This window comes from Trachurus japonicus, chromosome 5 (assembly GCF_045865225.1).
Source record: "Trachurus japonicus isolate A0001 chromosome 5, Traja_1.0".
Lineage (NCBI taxonomy): Eukaryota > Metazoa > Chordata > Actinopteri > Carangiformes > Carangidae > Trachurus > Trachurus japonicus.
In genome coordinates, this window is record NC_140911.1 from 28,880,517 (window position 1) to 28,902,016 (window position 21,500).

Consider the following 21,500-nt stretch of genomic DNA (forward strand, 5'->3'; position numbering starts at 1 on the left):
TCGGAGCATTCGCCGTAAGTTCTATGATACGGGCGCAGTTAAAATGTTTGTGCGGCTGGCTTGACTCCGCGAAGACGAACGACGGCTCATTTGACCGCAGTACATAGGCTAACAATAAATCATTGCAACAACTGAATGACTGGCCCCTTAGGGTTCACAGCATTCTCTGGCCATTTGTATCATTTTTGAGCTGCCTAAGTGAATTTCCCTTTAGTCTATCTATCAATCTAACTATCTATCTATCTATCTATCTGTCTATCTATCTATCTATCTCCATCCATCCATCCATCCACCGTTTGAATAAAAAATTAAACTGGAACAACAGTTATTTCAAAATATAAATTCTTTATTTGAAACTGCATCTTTTATATTCATGGATTGCAGTGACGTCACGTCGAAGTGACCCCTAATACATCCATGAGTGACCCATACATGTGTATGGAAGTGACCGCTGCCGTATTTGTGTCCAATTTGACACTTCTCATCATGAGAGCATGCAAACCGCAGGATGGAAATGACAGTTTCTTGACAAAATGACAGGGTTTTTCATAGGCTACATCCTGTCTCGGTTTATTTCTCCATAATAGACAAACTCTATATTATCCCAAGTAGGACACGATTCATGAGTGAATTAATTTCATCCCATCGCAGTTATCTGATGGTGAGAGAACTTTTACATTTTTTCTCAATTGCTTTGGTGCTTTTTTCACATCACTCTTAACATTTGCACAACAGTTAGTGCATTTCTCAAAACAATTATTACCAACTGCAAAACCTAAGTGGACAACCTGCAAAAGCGCATCACTTGGTACACTTGCTCAAAATGGATAGTCCATCCCTCAAAAGCAAGTAATTATGTCAGTGAAACTGTCAGTGTCGTCAAAATGAGAAGTCCTGACATCATCGTTTTTGAAGAAGACAGTCAAATGGCTTTGTCATGTTTTCATTATGGCACTTTATTCTCTATGTGTTTTTCAATCCAAAAAAAGATACTACCTGAAAATACTCAAGACAGCACCATACACTATACAGCCATGTGAAGTAGGTCTACAGTTACACATTAGGCTACTGGATGTAGTGGAGCTACTGAATGTTTCAAATTTTTACTGCATGCTCTTTGCAATTCTTATTTGTTCACAGCATTGTGCAAAGAGTAGGATTTTCATCTTTTAGGGAAATCTTTACTGTGTTTGCTGTAATACTAGCTACAGTAGGCTACAGTAAATCTGTTCTCTTGTGAAGCTGTAAGTCTAAATGTAAATCTAAAATATGATTGTCCCACTGTGGCTTACAGGACACAATGAGCAGTGCAGATTGTTTAGTGCTGAATTACCGTCCAATGCTATTCACCACTTTATTTTCCCATGATCCATTGCGTCACACCACCCCGGAAGTCGGTTGTTTACGTAGCAACAGCTAGCGGCTAACGTAGCAACCGGACATCCACAACTCTTGCGATTGGCTTTATGGTCGTTACAGGCTCCATTCATAAAATCTTTAACTTTCCTTGAGTTGTTTGTGCATCCAACAACAGCACATGTCGTACCGGAGGACATTCTATGAACTTGTAATAATAATAAAAACACTTCTAAGACAGACTGCTAGGCTAGCTCCATTCTGCTTGAAGTGAGACAGAAGTGCGAAACCGACTTGTCGGTGAATTGAGTGTCATGGCGACGCCCAGCGGCGTTCTACGGAAAGTGGTGAATAGCTACCTGTTCTTCCTTATTGCAGATGAATAGTAATTTAATTTGCAGTGTTTCTCCCAACATTTACAATGAGTTTGACAGATTTTGAAAACTAGTTCAACAATTTTCTATGTAATGACTCAAGCAATGAAATGAGGACTATTAGCCTAGTTTTTTAGGGAAAGACTATTCAGCGTTCAAAAGTATAGTTCATTTTGACTGATGTTACACACTACTCCACTCCGTGTTTATTAACACAGCAATCTGAAAAACAAAACAACAGACACTTAATTGTGACTTGTAACATTTGTTGCCAAAGTAGCGCTGGACTTCCCTCATATCCTACTGGTTGCTACGACAACGGGGGCAGCCCGGCAGCAGCAACAAGAGCGACCATGTAACGTTTAGTACAATACGACACAACCAACACGATCCAACCGTCACGAAACAACCATGTAAACAACACAAACAACAGCGACTATGTCAGCACGTAAAGACGATACATTTACAACGTCGAGATATTGACGACATACCAACAACATACAACAACGGCCGCCAAATGCAGCCACCGAACTCTCACTAACTATAACATTTCTAACACATAGTAAACACAACGAACAACACCGCGATTGAAGAGAAAATACAGAAAACAGAGAAAACATCTAGACATGGGTGCTTGTGTGGACTAACGTTAGACTCATCTGAAAAAAAAAACAACAACAGGCACTTAATTGTGGCTTGTAACATTAAGTTGCCAAAGTAGCGCTAGACTTCCCTCATATCCTACTGGTTGCTACGACAACGGGGGCCCACAGCAACCACCCATGGTTACCATGCGCCATCTACTGACGTAAGGTGGTAAACCAGGTCTGTCATTCCACACAAATACTGCAATCTATTAAAGGGATAGTTCAACATTTTGGCAAATTGGCCCATTGCCATAATCGCTATATGGCAAAACCGCTGAACGCAACGCGCATCAGCGGTTTTGTATGAATTTACCTCGAAAACGGCTCCGTTTCGTATCGTTCCGTCATTATCTCATAGCGTGGTGGTTGTGCAGGTCACAACTTGTCTACAAAAGCGCTGTGGAGTTTTGGGATGTTGAATTTGATGAGTTTAATGAGGGAAACCAAGAAATTCCGTTAGCCTCCATAGCGTAGCTCTGAGCAGCCAGCTGCTGCGCTCCGCCGTACTGAAAATGGCTTACACCTACAATTAAAGGTAATGAACCTACTGCTATGACTATAGCGATTATGGCAATGGGCCAATTTGCCAAAATGTTGAACTATCCCTTTAAAAATGTTCAGGGTGCCACACTGACATGACATTAACAAATGATAATGTTATAAGAATTTAATGAAAGAAACTTGTCCAAAAGCATTTGCTATTTGTTCAGAGGAAGGAGGAACTGCTACTATGATGTGAACAAATGACTAGGCTACATGTTGTGGAGGTTGAACTAATAGTTATGAGAACTTTCATTCTGATCTGAGAATAGCACCAAAGCGATTGGGGAAAAACTGTAGCCTATAACACTTAGGACATTACAAATGGCTTCAATGACTTCTTTGTTTGTTCAGTTTAAGTCATACGTTTCAGAGGAAAAAGTTAATGTCATTAAAAAAAAGGGATTTAATGTGTTTAAATTTGTGTTTTTATGCTGTTTCATTGAAATAAGTTAGAAGTAGGCTACAAGCCAAATTACAGTACCGCCATCTACTGGCCGATTTTGGTGCAGCGGCTAGGATTTAATATTGAATGAAACCTTTATGCAGCAATCACAAATAATCTATCATTTTATTGTCATTGCAACAATTTCTCAACTTTCGCCACCAGGCCCCAGGGGGTTCCTGCACGTGTGTGCTGAAGGTGACAGGTTAACTTGACAGTACAGTAGTTCTGTTTGTTTATCATGTCAGTTTTGTGTGTTTGTTGGGATTAAGAACATAATTCCCTGGTGATAGGCATGCTGAAAAGAAAAAAAGAGAGAGAGACGCGCCTGGGTATTGCAGCTGTAAAAAAAAAAAAAAAAAAAGAAGAAGAAAGAAAAGAAATATGATGTGTCGGAATGGCGGTACCAAAAAGTGTGGGATTACCGGCATGTCTAGATAGAGGGATGTCGATATAGTGGGATGTCTAAATAGAAACATAGCGGAGTAGCGGGATGTCTGAGTACCGGGCGGACCCCCCCTCGGTTTATACGTTGATATAGATGGATTATTTGTTTACCAACACGGCGGATTCGCGCTTCAGACTGCAGAAAGAATGGAGCTTAAACAACAGCGGTGACGAGGTGCTGACATAGCCAACAGCATTTTGCCAATATTTTAGAGACCCCCCCCCAAATTTCACAAATTATGTGTTCAGGGGATCTTAGACCCCCCTGGCCTCCCCGTAGTTCGCACTCTGCACACACACACACACACAGACCCTCTCTTGTCACACTCGCGCCATCCAACCATGTCAGTCAGAAAATTCCACAATATCTCGGGCTGCGTAGGTCTGGACCATCCATCCCTACTGTTATGAGTGCTGGATTCTGATTTATTTTGCATTTGATGCGGCCTCTTTTAAGTTGCATGTTCTGTCACTGCTGCAAATTTCTATTAAACTGTGCGTAATCGCGCGTAATCCTCGCCGGTGAAACACTTCGTCCATTTATGGATAAATTAGTGGAAATTAGTTAGTAGCCAACATTAACTGAGAGTTATAATAATAATCATTAAAAAAACGACATCAACATACATACACAACATTACATATGTTGAAAATAGTGTACTGTAGGCTATGGCATTGTGTGTGCCTTACAGTTTTATCAATGAATCTACACTCACTAGCCTATATGTCGGCCCGCTTCAAAACTCATTCCTGTGTGTGTGTGTGTGTGTGTGTGTGTGTGTGTGTGTGTGTGTGTGTGTGTGTGTGTGTGTGTGTGTGTGTGTGTGTGTGTGTGTGTGTGTTGGAAGCGAACTTCAGCGTCGTTGCTGGCGAATCAGCTGCTGTCCTGATACACACTGTGACATATTTTTTCATGATGCCGTTCAGGCTGATTCTGAGAGTTTATAAATGACGGCGTAACGTGCGATGCCGTTGAGAATGATTCTGAGAGTTTATAAATGACGGCGTAACGTGCGATGCCGTTGAGAATGATTCTGAGAGTTTATAAATGACGGCGTAACGTGCGATGCCGTTGAGAATGATTCTGAGAGTTTATAAATGACCATAGATATATAAACGTAGATGCCGCCTCTGACGCTGCTGCCCATTGGAACGGATTGTCGCCGCCGCCGCCATCTTGAGGAGGAGGTGTCTAACTTTTACTTACTGTATCTACAGAGGCAGACTGAATTTTCAACCGATTTTCAAGCCGTTTGTTTTAATATAATCACTACAATTCAGCTATATAGCTCACGTTAGCAGTTAGGGTTAATGTAAGTGCCATGAAACTGATTTAATATGGCCTAGCACAATTATATAGGTAGCCTACAGTGGTTTACACTCACTCGCCGGCCTCATCACCATGGCAACCACAAACTCACAGCCGGGGGAAACAGCTGATAAGCCTAGCCTACACATACAGGCAACAAAATAACAAACTATTAATATATTAACTAACGGTATATGCACTAAATGTAACACATATCCACCCTATGATACGTTACGTTAGTTTCATTTATGTCAGATAACTTACCTACATCAAATTCAACAAGTTCATAATAGTTATATAATATAAAACAACCTATTACTTGAGAAAAGTTATTCCATGTCTCTTCGTTTTGGCGTTTCTTTCATGGGATGATCTGTACGCGGCACTAAAGTTTGGCATTTTGCCAGATTCACAGCTGTCAAACCCTCTGACTGTTGATTGCTTGTCAGGAGGAACTACTCCTCAAGATGGCGGCCGTGAGACATTCCAAACAAGCCCGAATGCGGCATCTACGTATATATATCTATGATAAATGACGGCGTAACGTGTGAGGCCGTTCATGATGATTCTGAGAGCTTATAGATGACGGCGTAACGTGCGATGCCGTTGAGAATGATTCTGAGAGCTTATAGATGACGGCGTAACGTGCGATGCCGTTGAGAATGATTCTGAGAGCTTATAAATGACGGCGTAACGTGTGAGGCCGTTGAGAATGATTCTGAGAGCTTATAAATGACGGCGTAACGTGCGATGCCGTTCAGTCTAACTCTGAAGGCTTAGTGATGAAGACCTGATGAAGTTTGGTGCGAGTATGACAGAGGTTTTCCTCAGACCATATACCTTTTCATCTGAGGTCTGACACTGAAGTCTGATCCTGAGGATGTCCTAAAATGTACACCGTACTTATGTTGTCTGCTTAAATGGTTAACAGTTGAGAGCATGTATTCAAAATTCATCAAAATGTATCAAAATGTAAACAAATGCAATAAGTTACATTACTTTGGGAAAGTAATTGAAAATTTAGTTACGCACTACACACCACTATTACATTTTAAACAGGGTAACTTGCATTGTATGTAACCAGCTACATTTCAACAGTAATCTTTCCCAACATGTCATCACAATAAAATCGGCTTAGGTAAAGTAACAACTCCGGAAACTCACCTTATAAATGGCCGACGGCCCACCGCACAGTTTCCACTTTGCTACAGGGTCCTTCCCCTGTCCGCTGAAGACCTCCACCACAGCTCCACCCTGCGACAAACAGACCGCCTGTCACTATGAGCTTATAGCTTAATATGTTACACAAGACAACAGCACCTAGCCGGTAGCCGCTAGCGTCTAGCTAACTTCACGGTGTGGACGTAACTTACCTGATAATTATTCTTGAACATTTTACGTAACGCCACGGGAACATTAAGCGGGAGGGAACGGAAGTGTAGTCACCAACGTCAAATATTCTGGAATAAACGTCGAATAAGCGTCGTGTTTATAATTCATAGTCAATTTATATTCACTGTTTGGTTTACAACAAATGCTGCGTAAGATAAGAGCCAGTACAACTGTGCAAGAGTCGTAGGACACCCAATGCAGGGGATGTCGCCATGGCAACGTGACGCTACTGCCGGTAAGGTAAGGTGCTGCCTCTGGTGCTGTGTTCAGGGACTCTGGGATATATGAAAACTAACATCATTTTCCAAAACATAGCCTGTTATCACGAATTTATAAAGGATTAGTTCATACATTCCTTTATGTAATGTCAATTCCAGTCCGCATTTGACGAGACGCTTAATCAAAATTTCGTTGTGATATATTTAAGCAACATTGGACAACAAAAAATGAAAATGTTATTTTCTCATTTCTCTGCGAAGCCCTTGAGGTAGGCTGTTATGAACAGTAGATACAGAAGTGAAAAAGTTTAAAGAGTTTATTTCAGTTGTTTTATTTAATTCCAGCAGTTTTGATTTCAGTAGCCTATTTTTCAAAGTCTTGTTTAATTTCATAGTTAAATTTTTCCCAAGAGGCATTTAATGTCATATTGCCAGTTTTCACTACAAAGTCTTTATTTGCCAGTCAAGACAAAGGGGCAGAAAATCTCACAATGGATTTGCTGTTATTTTAGTCTGAATGAGAAGACAGGGCAATTGTCCCAAATTGCATTCTGAAATTTTGATAGCAACCTTCTTCTTCTTCCTCATCTTTAGTCTAGTGATGGAAAAGCTCATAGTAATAGAAACATACAAACCAATACTTACCAAACTTGAATGGCACCCAGACAGTGTAGACCTCTGCCAAACATACCAGACTTCAGACGCAAATACAACAATCTAATCCATGGTAAATGATGACCATTTGATCCAAAATGTGTCCCTGGCCCAGTATCCATCCCTCCCAACCATCCCAACCTACACAAGTTCAGTGAAAATCAGTTCAGTATGTTTTTCATAATTGTGACAGACAGAGGTGAAAATAGACAGAGAAGGTAACAATAACTACTGATTTTGAAAAGTATGGAACAGGATGTTGTTAATGCTACCAATGATAATATCATACCTTAATATGTTGCTAAACAGAACAGTTAAAAATAGGCCAGTATTAAAATTGTCTCCTCTCTTGAAATGCAAAAATCCATTATTGTGTCATTGTCACATGCTTTGTTTACCCTGGCAGCAGGGCATTATGAGTATTATGAGATCAAAAAGATGTCTTTTTAATTAACTACTGAGGGAGACTGCATCTGGAAGTACAACTGTATGGCTTACTGTTTATTAACATTTCTGCGTATATTTGACTTCAAACACAAGGTGGCCTCAGCTATTTATGGACATAGAACAAAAGAGACCATGAAAAAAGAAATATGTTCAGTTACACCTGTGACTAACAGTGAGTTTTATTGTTGTTGAGCAAATAAAAAGTTTAATATCACTGTCCCCGTTTTCATTGTCATGCATTTTAGTGCGCTCGCTCACTGTAGTGATAGCAACTAAAAAGCTCCTCTGATGCAGTAGCAAACACTAAGCATTTCTGTCCTTGAATCATTCTCATCATGTATAGTGGGATAGAGAGAATGCAGTGTAGAAATTGGAATGCCACATAGAGTTGTTAGGATGCCAGATTTTCTCCAGTGAGACACTTGCATGAGCTAGTCATCCTGTTTAAACTCCTGCTGGTTGCATAGGACAGAGCTCCAGGACGCACAGCAATCTTATATGTAGGATAACTGAGAAAAGAGGGTAAGCACTCTGGGAGGGCAGGGACTGCTCAAACCCCGGGGTTACAGTATATTAGCTGTTTCTGTGTTGTTTTTTTTTATATATTTATTCCTTTTTTATGCAGAACACTTTGCAGACATTGTGTCACAATTCAGTTTTAAAATCCTAAGTATTTCATTATGAATTATTTCATTTTTCACTTAATTATTTTTAATTTGGCTTAATATTCTTACATGATGTTGGAGTGGAGATATTGCCATGAAGGAACTTCCACATAGGAAAAAAAAACTGGATTGGGTGATATATGGGTTTAGAAAGACAAGACAGGTTGCTACCTCTTCTGGCATATAAATGAAGTTGCCATCTATTCTATGCCGTGAGCAGCATATTTAAATGTGCAGCAAATCATAGGCAACAGGTTACATTCACAATGCGTTAGACAGAAGGAGGCCAAAAGCACATTTTTACCTGGGGGGCACCAAACAGATTAATTTGGGCATCCGTATAGAATATAACCCAGAGCTTGTTGCAAATGGATTTCTTATTTGATATCACTGTTCTGAGATGAAATTTATCTTGTAGATTGGATAATGTGTGTTTTGGGTTGTTTTGGGTTTGCCTCCTATGAGTATATCCCATTACAGCATATTTATTGTGCTTATTTGGTCTAAAGACCAAAATGTTCACTTTGTTCACAGAGCCACAGTGGTGATGTGTGTCACCGGTTACTAGGAGTTATATAATAACGGATTTTACTCACTGCGTTTCTTATTGATAAAATAGGAATTCTCATTTATTCTTATCTGTAATGAAGAGCACTTCAATTCAAGTGCTACTAGTAGTAACCAATTCTATGGCAGCACCACTCCTGCATTTACAATTACCTTGTCCCCGGTGTATACTGCTTTATTATGACACCGAATGTTGAATTGTGTAAGATAGAAATAGCATCAATGGAGCATGGCACATTGAAAGGTTCATAATTGACTTTTTTCTCTACAGGAAAGGCTTGACACTGATTGGGACAGACAGCATCATTAAAATAAAGCCTGGCATGCACCGAACATTGACGAAGCCAGTATGGCCAAATCAGTTAATACAGCAGTACTTGTTAGCACACTTAATTATGACTAATTCGTCACTCATTATTTTGAAAAGCATCTTTTCATTCGCATCAGTCAAAACATAAATTAGTGCAGACAATGATAGTTTTGATATACTGCAGAGAGACAGTGAAAGAAGATGTCTAACCACATCACGTAGCTGACACTAACAAAATATTAGCATTTTCATAAAACTCATTGTTACCATAAAGTGTGTGGATAATCAACACTGCATTCAGAGAGCATTTCATTTCAGTTTGTTGATGCATACATGCATGACTTACATGCATTTCAGAGTATGTAATCCACACAGCAGCTGACTTCGACCATAAACCTATTTGTATCGATCCAGTGTTTCTCCTCCAAGTGTTCATCATCATTATTCCATAAGGCACGTGCGAGTAAAATAGTGTAATTCACTACAAGACGAAAGGAAGAAAATAAGGCATATCAGCAAACCTGCTTAAAGGTTTCTCTTTATGCAAGTGAATGTCTGAGGTGTCTTTGATGCATTTATAAATGAAATAACATGGATAGGCATTTGTTGTTCAGAAGTGCATTGGCAGCTCACTGAAGAAGTCTAACATCACATACAATTTTTGTGTTTATCTCTTTTCTTTTGTGAATTTCAGGTTAACACAATATAAACACATAGGTCTTGAAACAACAAACTCCCTATTGCAAACAGACAGAAAAGGTTTTCGATGTTTTCACCAGCCCTCTATTTCAAATCCCTGTTGGTCACTCTTAACGTGTTCTTATGTTGATGTAAGTGGTCTCCATTTGACATGATTTCCTGAAGCTATTCTTGTCCTTATTCTAAATAATGTAGGTGTTTTGTCAAATGCCAAGTAAAGCAAAGATCATTTTTAATTTCTTTTCAGCTTGTCATGTTCTTTCAAAACAAGAGCGCTGGTTCTTTGACCTAGATCGTCAAATATGTAATAGATTACACTTTTATACTATTTTATCTACTTGATATACAACAATCATTAAAATACTTTTTTCACTCTCATATAATAATACTATAACAATAAGTGACCTAAAACATTAGGTCAACAACATCTTTTTATAGAGTCCTACATTAACAACCATAATCACAAAGACAAACGAATCAAAGTGAGACATCTACAGTAGTCAGGGTCATCCACCAGCCTCCACCTTCACACCTCCTGTTCTTGCTGATGGCAAGTGGGACAAATTATTGACTGTATGACCTCTTTTTTTGTTCTCCACAAAGCCCTGATCTTTGTCTTAGATACAAACTAATTGGCAAAATCAAAAGCGTCGATTGCATCTTTTTTCTTCTCATATTTCCACACAAATCCTTCACCTCATCGGAAAAAGTTCCATGCCTCGTACTTATATGACAAGTCCATTGTCTTATATAGTCCATTAAAGTCCTCTGTCCTTATTAATTCTCACCAGAAAAAGCTGCTGCACTGCACAGCTTTGAGTGAAAACAAACTGTGTCACACTTTATCGTCAGCAATTTACAGGGAAGTGGGGGCTCAGGTGAAGGGGCTCAGCTTCTATCCTCATTAACTGTATCACCTTGAAGGCCAGCTCTCCGTTTATATCCACAGACATATTCAGGTCACTCTGTTCTTTGTTATATTCTTTGAGACTGTATTCAGATAGTCAACTATGATCACCGGCAGCGTGACGTTACCAAACTTTGCAGCTGTTTAACCAAATGCAGATTAGCAGTTTCTCACTCTTCTTTTAAAGAAAGACAACGGGGCAATCCAATTCTGTTATGTTGTGCTTTTATTTTATGAAGCCCACTAACTACTCCACTCTCTCTTTGAGGAGCACGCAGAGCCGGCCCTCCCTATAAGCGAACTAAGCAGCTGCTTAGGGCCCCGCAGCCACTAGGGGGCCCCCAAACTTTGCTCAATCATTTGTCTAACCGTCTCTGACAAAGTGTAACCCTTGACCCAACTGGCAACAATGACCGTGACACGCATACGTAAACGTAACGCAGACTGTGGCCGTTGTCCGGTAACGAGCGCGCACCACCCCTTCCCCTTCTCTCCCCCCTGGCCCCCTCCCTCCCTCACTCACTGAGATCGCGATTTGCGAGGAGGTGATTAGCTTTTGGACAGCGACGATGTCCAAAAGGATATATCCGTCAGGTGCGGAAAATAGGAAAAAGAAGGTCAAGGATGAAAAAAAAAACAAGGACAAGGTAAGGCTAATTAATGTTATGTTTACTAGATGTACGTTTAGCCGAAAAACATGTCGGTGCTTGTGTTAGCTCACTTAGCTGGCTAGCTGCTACATACCAGCCTGCTGCAGTTAACATGTCCTGGCTGATTTTAAGGTCTGTTTACAGTGAAAAGATAACAGCTGTTTTCCTGTGAGGGGATAAAGGATCAATCACCCATTTATTAATGGCTGTCATGTTGCCACATCCTCATCCCCTGTGGCTGGTTCCAGTCATACAGTTGGTAAGTTTCTTGTTTGTTGCCACAATATGTTTATCTCTGTTGGAAAATTAAATTGTGTGTAAAGTGGCTAAAAAATTCTACTAATCTTCTCCACAGCTCCAATGGTTACTGCTGATGATGCTGCTGACCAACCAACATCCTCTATCTTCTTCTCAACTGAAGTTTTGTTTTAAGGGTTCTAGAATTTAGCTGTACAGATAATTTAAAGAAAATAAATCTGTTCAAACTGTAATCTTTTGTAGAATCTTTTATCTTTCTGCTACATCAAAAGTACTGCCGGTTTGGAGCCACCTATTGCCATTCACAATATTAACATTAACATTCAGACAAAAACAAAGTAGAAGAAAAAATGACAAGTGCAATTAGACAGCTTTAAGTGTTTAGACTCTAATTAGTAATGAAATATCTGCTCGCCATCATGTTGATAGAGGTACAATAAAATATGCAAGGGTTGCATACGGTAGCTGGTTTTATGAATATGTGATGATACACTGTGAGGCAGGGCCCCCAATTTTATCCTGCTTAGGGCCCCCAGATGTACAGGGCCGGCCCTGGGAGCACGTTATCATGGGGTGCACACATGAGGCTGCAGCCACGGGGCTTCAGCTGATGTCAATTACCTTGTTAGGTTAAGTAAGAGTAGTGTGGAGGAGTGAGAGTAGGGGGGGTTGAGAGTTTGAGGTTAAGTGTACCTTTGTTCTTGAGTTTATTATGCGTTGTATTCATCCTGTCATGTGATGTTAAATTGTAAGCACATTGCTAACTGTGTCGGGGGAGTGGTCATATTCCCTCCACTGGAGTAGCAGCAACCAATAAAGCTGGATAATGGACTCAACACAAGTGCAAAACACTTCAGGACACTTGGGGCTACCGCCTCCTCCTACTGCTTGAGTAATGTGCATATTTACAGCAGAAATTAACATGTTAACAGTCTGGTACAAAACATGGTTTGGTCTCTATGGCTAATTTTCTCCTTTGTGGTAACTATACAAATTTTTATATAGGTCACTTGTTTAAAGGGATATTTCAACATTTTGGCAAATTCGCCTATTGCCATACTCGCTAGAGTCTTAGGAGTAGGTTTGTTACCTTTAATTGTCGATGCAAGCTGTTTTTCGATCAGCGGGGCAGAGATGTGAGCTGCTCAGCTAACACTAGAGGCATATGGTATTTCTTGGTTTCCATCATCAAACTCATCAAATACACAATCCAACAACTCCAAAACGCTCTCATGGACAAGTTGTGACCTGCACATTCACCACACTATGAGATAATGTATAATTATGGAACATTATGAAGCACATACTTGGAACTACTTGCGCTTTTGAAGTCACTCTGCCGAGCAGCCGTGTCTGGGATGTAGTTCCGGCTCCGCATTTGCTTTGAAAACAACTCTGTCTCGCAATGTTACATTATTATTTCATAGCGTGGTGAATGTGCAGGTCACAACTTGTCCACAGAACGTTTTAGAGTTATTGGATTGTGTATTTGATGAGTTTGATGAGGGAAAGCCAGAAATACCATATGCTACCATAGCGTTAGCTGAGCAGCTCGTATCTCTGCCCCTCCGATTGAAAAACAGCTTGCACCGACAATTAAATGTTCAAATCCCTTTAAATTTCATAAAGGGCTCAAAGCAACACGATGTAGTTTTTTTTTTTTACCTTAAAATAATGATTCTAGCCTCACTGAAGTAGAAAAACGGTTAATAGGATGAATCGTGCTGCTGCTGCAGCCTGAGCAGGGTTGTGCCGCTTGCAACTGCACTCTGAAACTTTGCAGTTCAGGTAGAAACACAGCACCACCGCGGTCCTGGTCCAGGCCTGGTACAGTTCTGCTGATCTCCAGAGATGCTGCAGTGGTGTGCACAGACTTTTTGTAGGGCAGGGACGAAAAGAAAAAAAAGGGCACAGCACGTCCTTGCCACTGAAGAGGGTACTACAACTTTAGCATTTTAGCACACATCTGGCTCCTAAGAGGGCACTTTAGCACATGTTTTTCAACAATTTGCCCTCAACAGTTGCCCTTCTCAACCACAGTACTAGCTAAATTTAACATTGTTCTGCTGTACTCATTTCGGGATTAGCTAGGAAGTAGGCAATGCCAAGACAACAGTGCAGCCCACTCTGAGCTTCAAACCCACTCTGAAGAAAACCTTTGTGGTGACATTGTGGAGGCTTTAGAAAGTTTTATATACAGTGTATGAAAAATGAGGTCAAGTTCTAAGACTTGAAATTGTTGTTTTTGTGAATTTGCTTTTAAAACCTTTGGTTGGTGACAAATAAAAAGGAAAATCTGAACTTTCAGAACAAGAAAGCCCTGCTTGTCTGATGCTGTTTGTTCTCCCACCACACGTTGCACCTCAGTCCTGCTGGCTCTTTTCCTGTTTGTTAAAACACCACCATCAAAACTTTACAGCTAAAAAGGTCGATCCTGTGACTGAAGGAGGCTGGCTTCTTGTACAAGCTCTGCAAGATAAACGCATTACTTCCTGTGTGACCCTGAACGTTGATTTCCTCGTGGATGCAAGTGGAAATTAAATTACTAAGGTTTGGCTTTGGTTGAGCTTTTTCTTTTTTACTTAAGCATTACTATATGAAAGAATGTTTGCCTTCTTCGTTGGGTCTGACTGACTCCCATTCAGCTGCGCCAGTTCCAGGGTCCTGATGTTGTGCGTGCTGGCCCACTCTCATGGTTTACTGGGACATTTCAATAGAACAGAGCCAGTGTTAATGTCATTAGTAAAGCCTGTGCTTTTCCCACCATGGCACATTAAAATGTCTGTGGTAGAAAGGGCCTATTATCATTTACTCACTGAAGCTGACAAGTAACAAATTAGGTTTAACTAACTTAGCTTATTCATTTCTTTTTTTATCAGTAAAAAAGGAATTGTTAACCTTATGAAATACAACATCACAGCCAGACGTTGGTCTTGGAAGTGCTGCTTTAGCTGTGTGTTGGTTTGTGGTAGACTTCTTCAACGCTTCACTCTTCACATCATTTGAAAGCACTATGTCTCCTGATTCTCCTCCTGTGTGTCAAGTGTTTTTAGGATTCCTATATCACTGCAACAGCTGTTGACACAGCATTGATTCAGTCTAGCTATGGTTCAGAACTGTTTTCCACAAAATAGGTTTACAGGCCTTACATTCCCTTTTTATGCCAAGAAAGAAAAAAAAAGACATTTCTATTTGGGCTTTTGTGATGTTTTGGTTTAGTAGGCTACATCTTGTACTCATTCTGACTTAGCTCTTAAGAAGAAAACAAGGGTTATGATTTTTATTTACAGGCAACAGTAACATTTTTCTTTTTTTCTTTCTTTACAAAGAAATTGTGTTGTCTGGTTAAAGGTTAAAGTTATTTAGGAATATCTGTTTTTCAAATTAAAATGTTATTTTCATTATCAATGACAATGGATAGAAATGTTATTCAGAGTTGTTCTCTCAAGTGAAAAACACTAGCATATATAATATGTCAAAATGAATCAATGTTTAATGCATGTTCAGTTCATATTGGAATAGTTTATTACTGTAGGTTATTAAAACATCTCACTATTGTTTGCAGTTTATAGATTAATATATAAACTTAATTACATTGCATGTATAAAAACAAATGTTCCATTTCACTTACTCTAGATAGCCTTAGTTTAATACACACTTCAAATTATCTACTTATATCCTGTACATTATATTAATGCAGTTTTCCTTCATAGTTTACTTTAAGTATGGAGACCTCTAAACTACATTACACAGAAGTGATTATCCTTCTGCGGATACCAAAATGTGCCACAATCTTTGTTATTAACTCTCCCAAATGATTTGATTAAATGTGAAAATGCCATGGCTTAATTCCCTATGTAACACAAGCTCTTAAATGGCACATCATTATACAGCCTTCAACTTGTAACATAGTAATTCAGTTTTTCCCCCCAAATTCATTCCAGTGGTTTTTATATTATCTTCTATCATTTTATAGCATTTTTTGGATTACAACCTACGGTACTACCATCCAATCAATTATCATCCTGGAAGAGAAAACCTGGGCTAGAAAGTGAGCTGGAAACAGATAATGAGCAGGGACTGTCATTCAGTTAAATTAGCCCCAGGCATATACCAAAGTCGGTAAAGTCTCTGTCATGAGGGAGAATGTTGATTAACTTGTCCAAATGTGCCGTTTCAAAATTACATTTCGTTGCAGCTCTGAAAGTGTGGGTCACCTCTATGACAGGTGATAATTCGCATGCATGGTTGTGGACAGACAGGCTGCCTTCAGTATTCAGGGGAGTGTGAAGTTAGAGTTTTGTTGCCGTGGTTGCAGGGGAGCAGCTAAATGGTCAGAAAAAGCACAGTGTGTAGCTTCAACAAACTGTTGTTCCGTGTGTTTCATCTTTAAACACGACTGTGTCCTGAGTCTGGGCCTCAGAGCAGCAGAGATTGGTGAGTGTTTCTGTGAAATGCAGACATTAAGCTGGTGATCTTTGAATTGGCTCGGACCGCAAGACACATGATGAAAATATATTGCCTTTCTGATCTTTGTGAAGATAACTGGAGAGCTCTGCAGCAGGTTGCAGTAGCTTAGCTACTAAAAGGAAATGATGAAAAATGGACCATGTATCAATGTTCAACCACCCGACCCCCCCTCTCATTCTAATATTATTTTCTACCCACGAAGATGAAAACATACAGCATAACTCACACAGTTACCGTGGATGCACAGGACCCACCACTTCCTACAGTCTGCTGTAAGATTTTAAATTTGCAATTTCAAACTCTTGCAATTACAAATTGAACCTCCCATGACAAAAGATGCATTATGACCTAATCATCTTCTCCTTCAAATGGCAAATCTCTCCATCATAAATATGGGATGAGCAGAACAGTACTTGTGATGTGATGCTTGTTCCTCTTGCATTAACACAAAAACTAGATCCCTTCTTTATTTATTACAAAGTTAATTGAAATTTGACATTGAAACGGTGAATGTTTTTAAGGCAGCAGAGAGGACAAGGACTAGGTTTGCTCTTGCCCTCTCCCACCGCTCCTTAAATACACATTGGCATGCCAGAAGTGAAGAGTAAAAACATTTATGAAATGTTACTGAGCAAATTAAAAAAGAAAAACACTCAGATATTCTATTCATTTTTTCACGCAAGACTTCACAAAAAATATTAGTATGTGTGTATGTGATAGAACTGCATATCACATGTTGTCTGCACCCAAATAAGATAACTTGTTGTAATACATGTATGGTTGTGATTCAATTTTTATTTGTAATGTGATAAAAGGGCTTTCTAAGCTATGCTTTAAATATGAAAAAAGTCGGCAACATCAAAAAGAGCTCCAATGCAATAGTAGATTTATTTACATGACGTTTCGAGCGCACAGGCTCTTCCTCAGATACGTTACATATGTTATGTAACATCTGAGCCTGTTCACTCGAAACGTCATGTAAATAAATCTATTATTGCATTGGAGCTCTTTTTGATGTTGCCGACTTTTTTCATCTTTATTTCATGTTTTTTTTGGTCCAGCACCCACCCAACATTGGGCTGTGAGGATGTGCGTGCTTTTTCTCACTTCTGTTTTAAGCTGTGCTTATACCAACATTCTACATATACCAACAAACACATGCACTTAGAGTGCAGTTCCTGCTGGCACTGCTAACTGGAAAACATGTTTCCCACAAACCAAAGTGGGGAACATACAGAGCCTGCTACGTTGGACTGAAAACCATGTATCCTGTCTCATATCATTTAGATTTCCAATAAAAGTGGATTCTGCTGGAGGATTTCTATGGCAGCAGTAATTATTGCAAAAAACCTCAGTCCACATGACAGAAGCTGGCACCACCAAAACTTGTACTTTGGCAAAGCTAATGGCTCATTCTCACCAGGTTCTGTTAATGTTTTTGGCAAGGCAGGCGAATGGCAGGACAGATAAATGGGAGATTTACAGCCCTCATTAATTTCCACTCTAATGACCATTAGTGGTTGTTTTTGCAGAAATACTTCAGTCTGACTGAGAAAGTGAGAGCTCATTTTGCTCACAGTGCTTTTCAAATTCACTGCTGGTAGTCTTACATTTAATCAAACGTTACCTATCAGCTGGTTAATCTATTTATCCACTGATGAATTGTTTACTTATTGTTGTTTACCTGCCTGTCAGGTTGTGATGAATACCATATAATGAAACAAGCTCATAAACTGTCCAGCAGGCAAACAGAACAACAGAGCTGCTTAGTATGGGAGAACAGTTGCACTTGATTTAAGTCCTGACCATCTCTTTATTATTGATGGCAGTTTCTAATGCACTTTTTTAATGTATATTGTTTACAGCTCTATACTCAAAAGTCTGAGCACCCCCAAATAAGAATAACGAGGCAATATGAGGTTATCCTTCAGTAAGATTTAAAGTTGATTACGATACTGACACGGCACATAACAACCCAACTTAGCAGAAGTCTTATTGGAGTCCTACATTGGTCATTAAAAATAGCCTGGCTCCTTCTCAGTTTATTTTATTTGTGTGTCCTTCCATGACATTTTTTTTCCCGATACCTAAAGCCAGCAAAGCCAAAAGCACAACGAGCTGACGTGACTGACAGGAACTCATTGGAGGCCTCAAGATTCATCATCACAATCATGTCCAAATAACCCCATCATCCACGCATGCGGGGTGCTCCGCAAATGGAAATGAAAAGCCATTTGTCTCATTGATGTGACTGATGTTTTATTAATTGCATGAATCAAACACACAGTCCATCTCAAACTGTAACTGCGCACACAGTGCTTTGTGCTGGTTTAATGAGAGGTATGCTGCTGTTGGACAGTCAAAACAACTGGGATGCAGTAGAGGGAAGACCAATTCTTTTCTGAGCGGCTCAGTTCTTTTCATGTTGGTGGACAGCTGTGAATAGACTCAAGATTGGTTCATTTGACCCCCACCTACCACCACTCCACTCTTCCCCCGTCCTCACACCTTCCTTTGCAAAAGTTGTGGTTTTGTAGCTGAATGTCTTTGTGTTTGTGTGTGTTTGTGTGTGTGAGGGAGAGAGAGAGAGAGAGAATTGGCTATTTTCTGTCATAGTTGGCTTAGCTTCATGGAGAGCTTTGTTGTGGTTTTTGTTTAACCCTGATATGGCTGCACTTTACTGGTTACCCAGTGCACACCTACACTATCTCACTACCTGCCAGGAGAGGCTGCTCTGTCATTTTGTAATGTTTTTTTGACACAGTTTTACCTTTGTGGTGTCATTTTTGTTTTTGGTCTGTTATCTATGTATATCTATCTGTATCTACATCTACACCTACATCGATCTACAGCTACACCTATATCTATTTACATCTATATCTGTCTATATCTACATCTATATATCTATATATATCTGCATCTATCTACTGTATATCTATCTACATCTACTTCTATATCTACATCTATCTACATCTACATGTTATTTATCTATATCTACATTTATATATATCTATATCTAAATCTAAATTTGCATCTACATCTATATTTCTATATCTGTGTACACTAGATAAGATAGATAGATAGATAGATAGATAGATAGATAGATAGATAGATAGATAGATAGATAGATAGATAGATAGATAGATAGATAGATAGATAGATAGATAGATAGATAGATAGATAGATAGATAGATCTATTTATAGAGTATCTGGTAACATCTTTAGTTTTAATTAGACCTCTTTCTCAGTGGAGCTGGTCTCATCGACTTGATCCCTCACAGATGCCAGTTTGTGGGTGTGTTTCAGTTTATAGCTGTGGAGGTGGGCTTGGTTGGCACACATTGGTTGTTAGTTGCTGTCTGCAGGTGGAAATAGCTCATGTGAAAAAAAATAAAGCACTTGTATTGCAAGGAAAAGTTTACACAGTGGAGATTAATAACAACACAGAAGCCAGTTTACCAACCTGCACTGTGTTTGATATGGTGCCAAATCATTTTAAAAACACATGATTTTTAGAATCCTATAGCCTACTGTAACATAAGGGAAGTATTAACCTTGAATCACCTCTGTGCTCAGGAATCTACAGAGTCCTTTTCAGGGAATTAATAGAATCAGACTGTGGTTAAACATAATAACACTGGTGCTGTTATCTAAATCTCCAAGCCACTAAAGACATCTGTGGATTCAGAGTACAGTCCCCCTGGTTAGACAGCAAATCTCACTGCGTGAAAGCAATGAGACAGTGTTTTGTGCAATATTTCATGTGAGATGTGTCCTAGTAGTTAGTGAGCAGCAGCTTCGGTCAGACTGAATTCATCCATCCACTCCGACTGTAACAAGATTTCATGATGGGGAGGGAAAAAAAGAGATTTCAAAACAAGAACTCTCAGTATTTGTGCATGTTAACCCACTTCTCTGCTCTATACTCTGCTGAAGGTGGTGCAAATAGTTTAATCAAAATACAGCAGTGAGTTCCATTATGAGAACTGATGAGGACTGAGGATAAGATGCCATTAGGTGCTGTTGCTCATATGTCCTAAACAATGATTTATGAACAGTACTTTCATTTTAAGAGTATAACCCTTAAAAAAGTCAATGACAATCAGCTGCAATTCATTCACATGAGATTTATCTAAAAACCAAGGGGAGAGCCAGTCTGCATTAACATTTCAACTATTTATCACACATTATCTCTACAGGGCATACACAGCCACTGAAAGTAGTACAACAGGCCTGTGTAAAAATTGATGAAGGACTAAATAATGACTAAAAGTGGAAGAAAAAACAGGATTATTTTTGCCTGCAGTGCGATCGGAGGATTATATAATCATCATTTAATCGGGTAGTCTCTTTGAGATTGAGATCCATTTGTCAAGCGAGAAAAAGAACAAGAAACATTAATAATCGGAGAACCATGCTATAAGTAGGTTTTATTTGTGTTTAGTTGTGAACTTCCCTTCCTCATCCCCATGTTCATGATCTCTATCTGAATGCAAATGTCATGTTAATCAAAACTTGACACATGCCTCCTTCTCATTAGTGCCAGCAACAAAAATTGTTTGACTTGGCCCACGTTAGTCTGTAATCCCTATTGGTCATTTTAATTTAATTTGCCAATGAGAATGAGGCGTCTGCTGAAGCAAGCTATATCTTGAACACATGCATGCATATAATAATAATGTCCTGTCCACTGGGGGGATTTATTCACCTTTATGCTTGCATTGCCACAGGCGAAGATTGTCTAATGTAATATAGTTATCCCTAAGAGGTATAAGCTTGTGTGAGTAAGGAATAATGCGTGTTGCACAACAAAGCGAGGTGGTTTTAACAGTAAAAAAAAAAAAACATCTGCTAAAAAATTCTGAATAAACATGTTATTGTTGTACAATCTGAGAGGCAAGGTTATGAAGTATAAGTTCGTATTTCTGCACGGTTACATAGCTTTTCTTGCTCAGTGTCTTTGTTCCGAATAAATATTGAATAAGAACAATAATTAAAGCTGCTTCAATACATTTCCACAACCGGAGAAGAAGAGCATGAAGAAACCTTGAAAGTCTCTTCTTGTTTTCTGAGCAGCATTTTGTTCACTGACCTTGGAAATAGCAGTTCAACAAAATCAACAAGACAAACTTTCCTCCGCACCTT

General features: G+C 39.4%; 1 protein-coding gene across 1 annotated transcript in view; it reads right to left on the reverse strand.

The window, feature by feature from the left end:
- Positions 1–6,719, reverse strand: part of cfap20dc (CFAP20 domain containing) — a 68,065-nt gene extending 61,346 nt beyond the window's left edge. Inside the window, exons 1-2 of the mRNA XM_085777214.1 lie at positions 6,492–6,719; positions 6,283–6,372 (exon numbers count right to left, since the gene is read on the reverse strand). Coding sequence (XP_085633340.1) covers positions 6,283–6,372; positions 6,492–6,512 — 111 coding nt within the window. The 5' untranslated portion in view covers positions 6,513–6,719. The remainder of the gene's footprint in view (positions 1–6,282; positions 6,373–6,491) is intronic.
- Between the last annotated feature and the right edge of the window lie 14,781 nt (positions 6,720–21,500).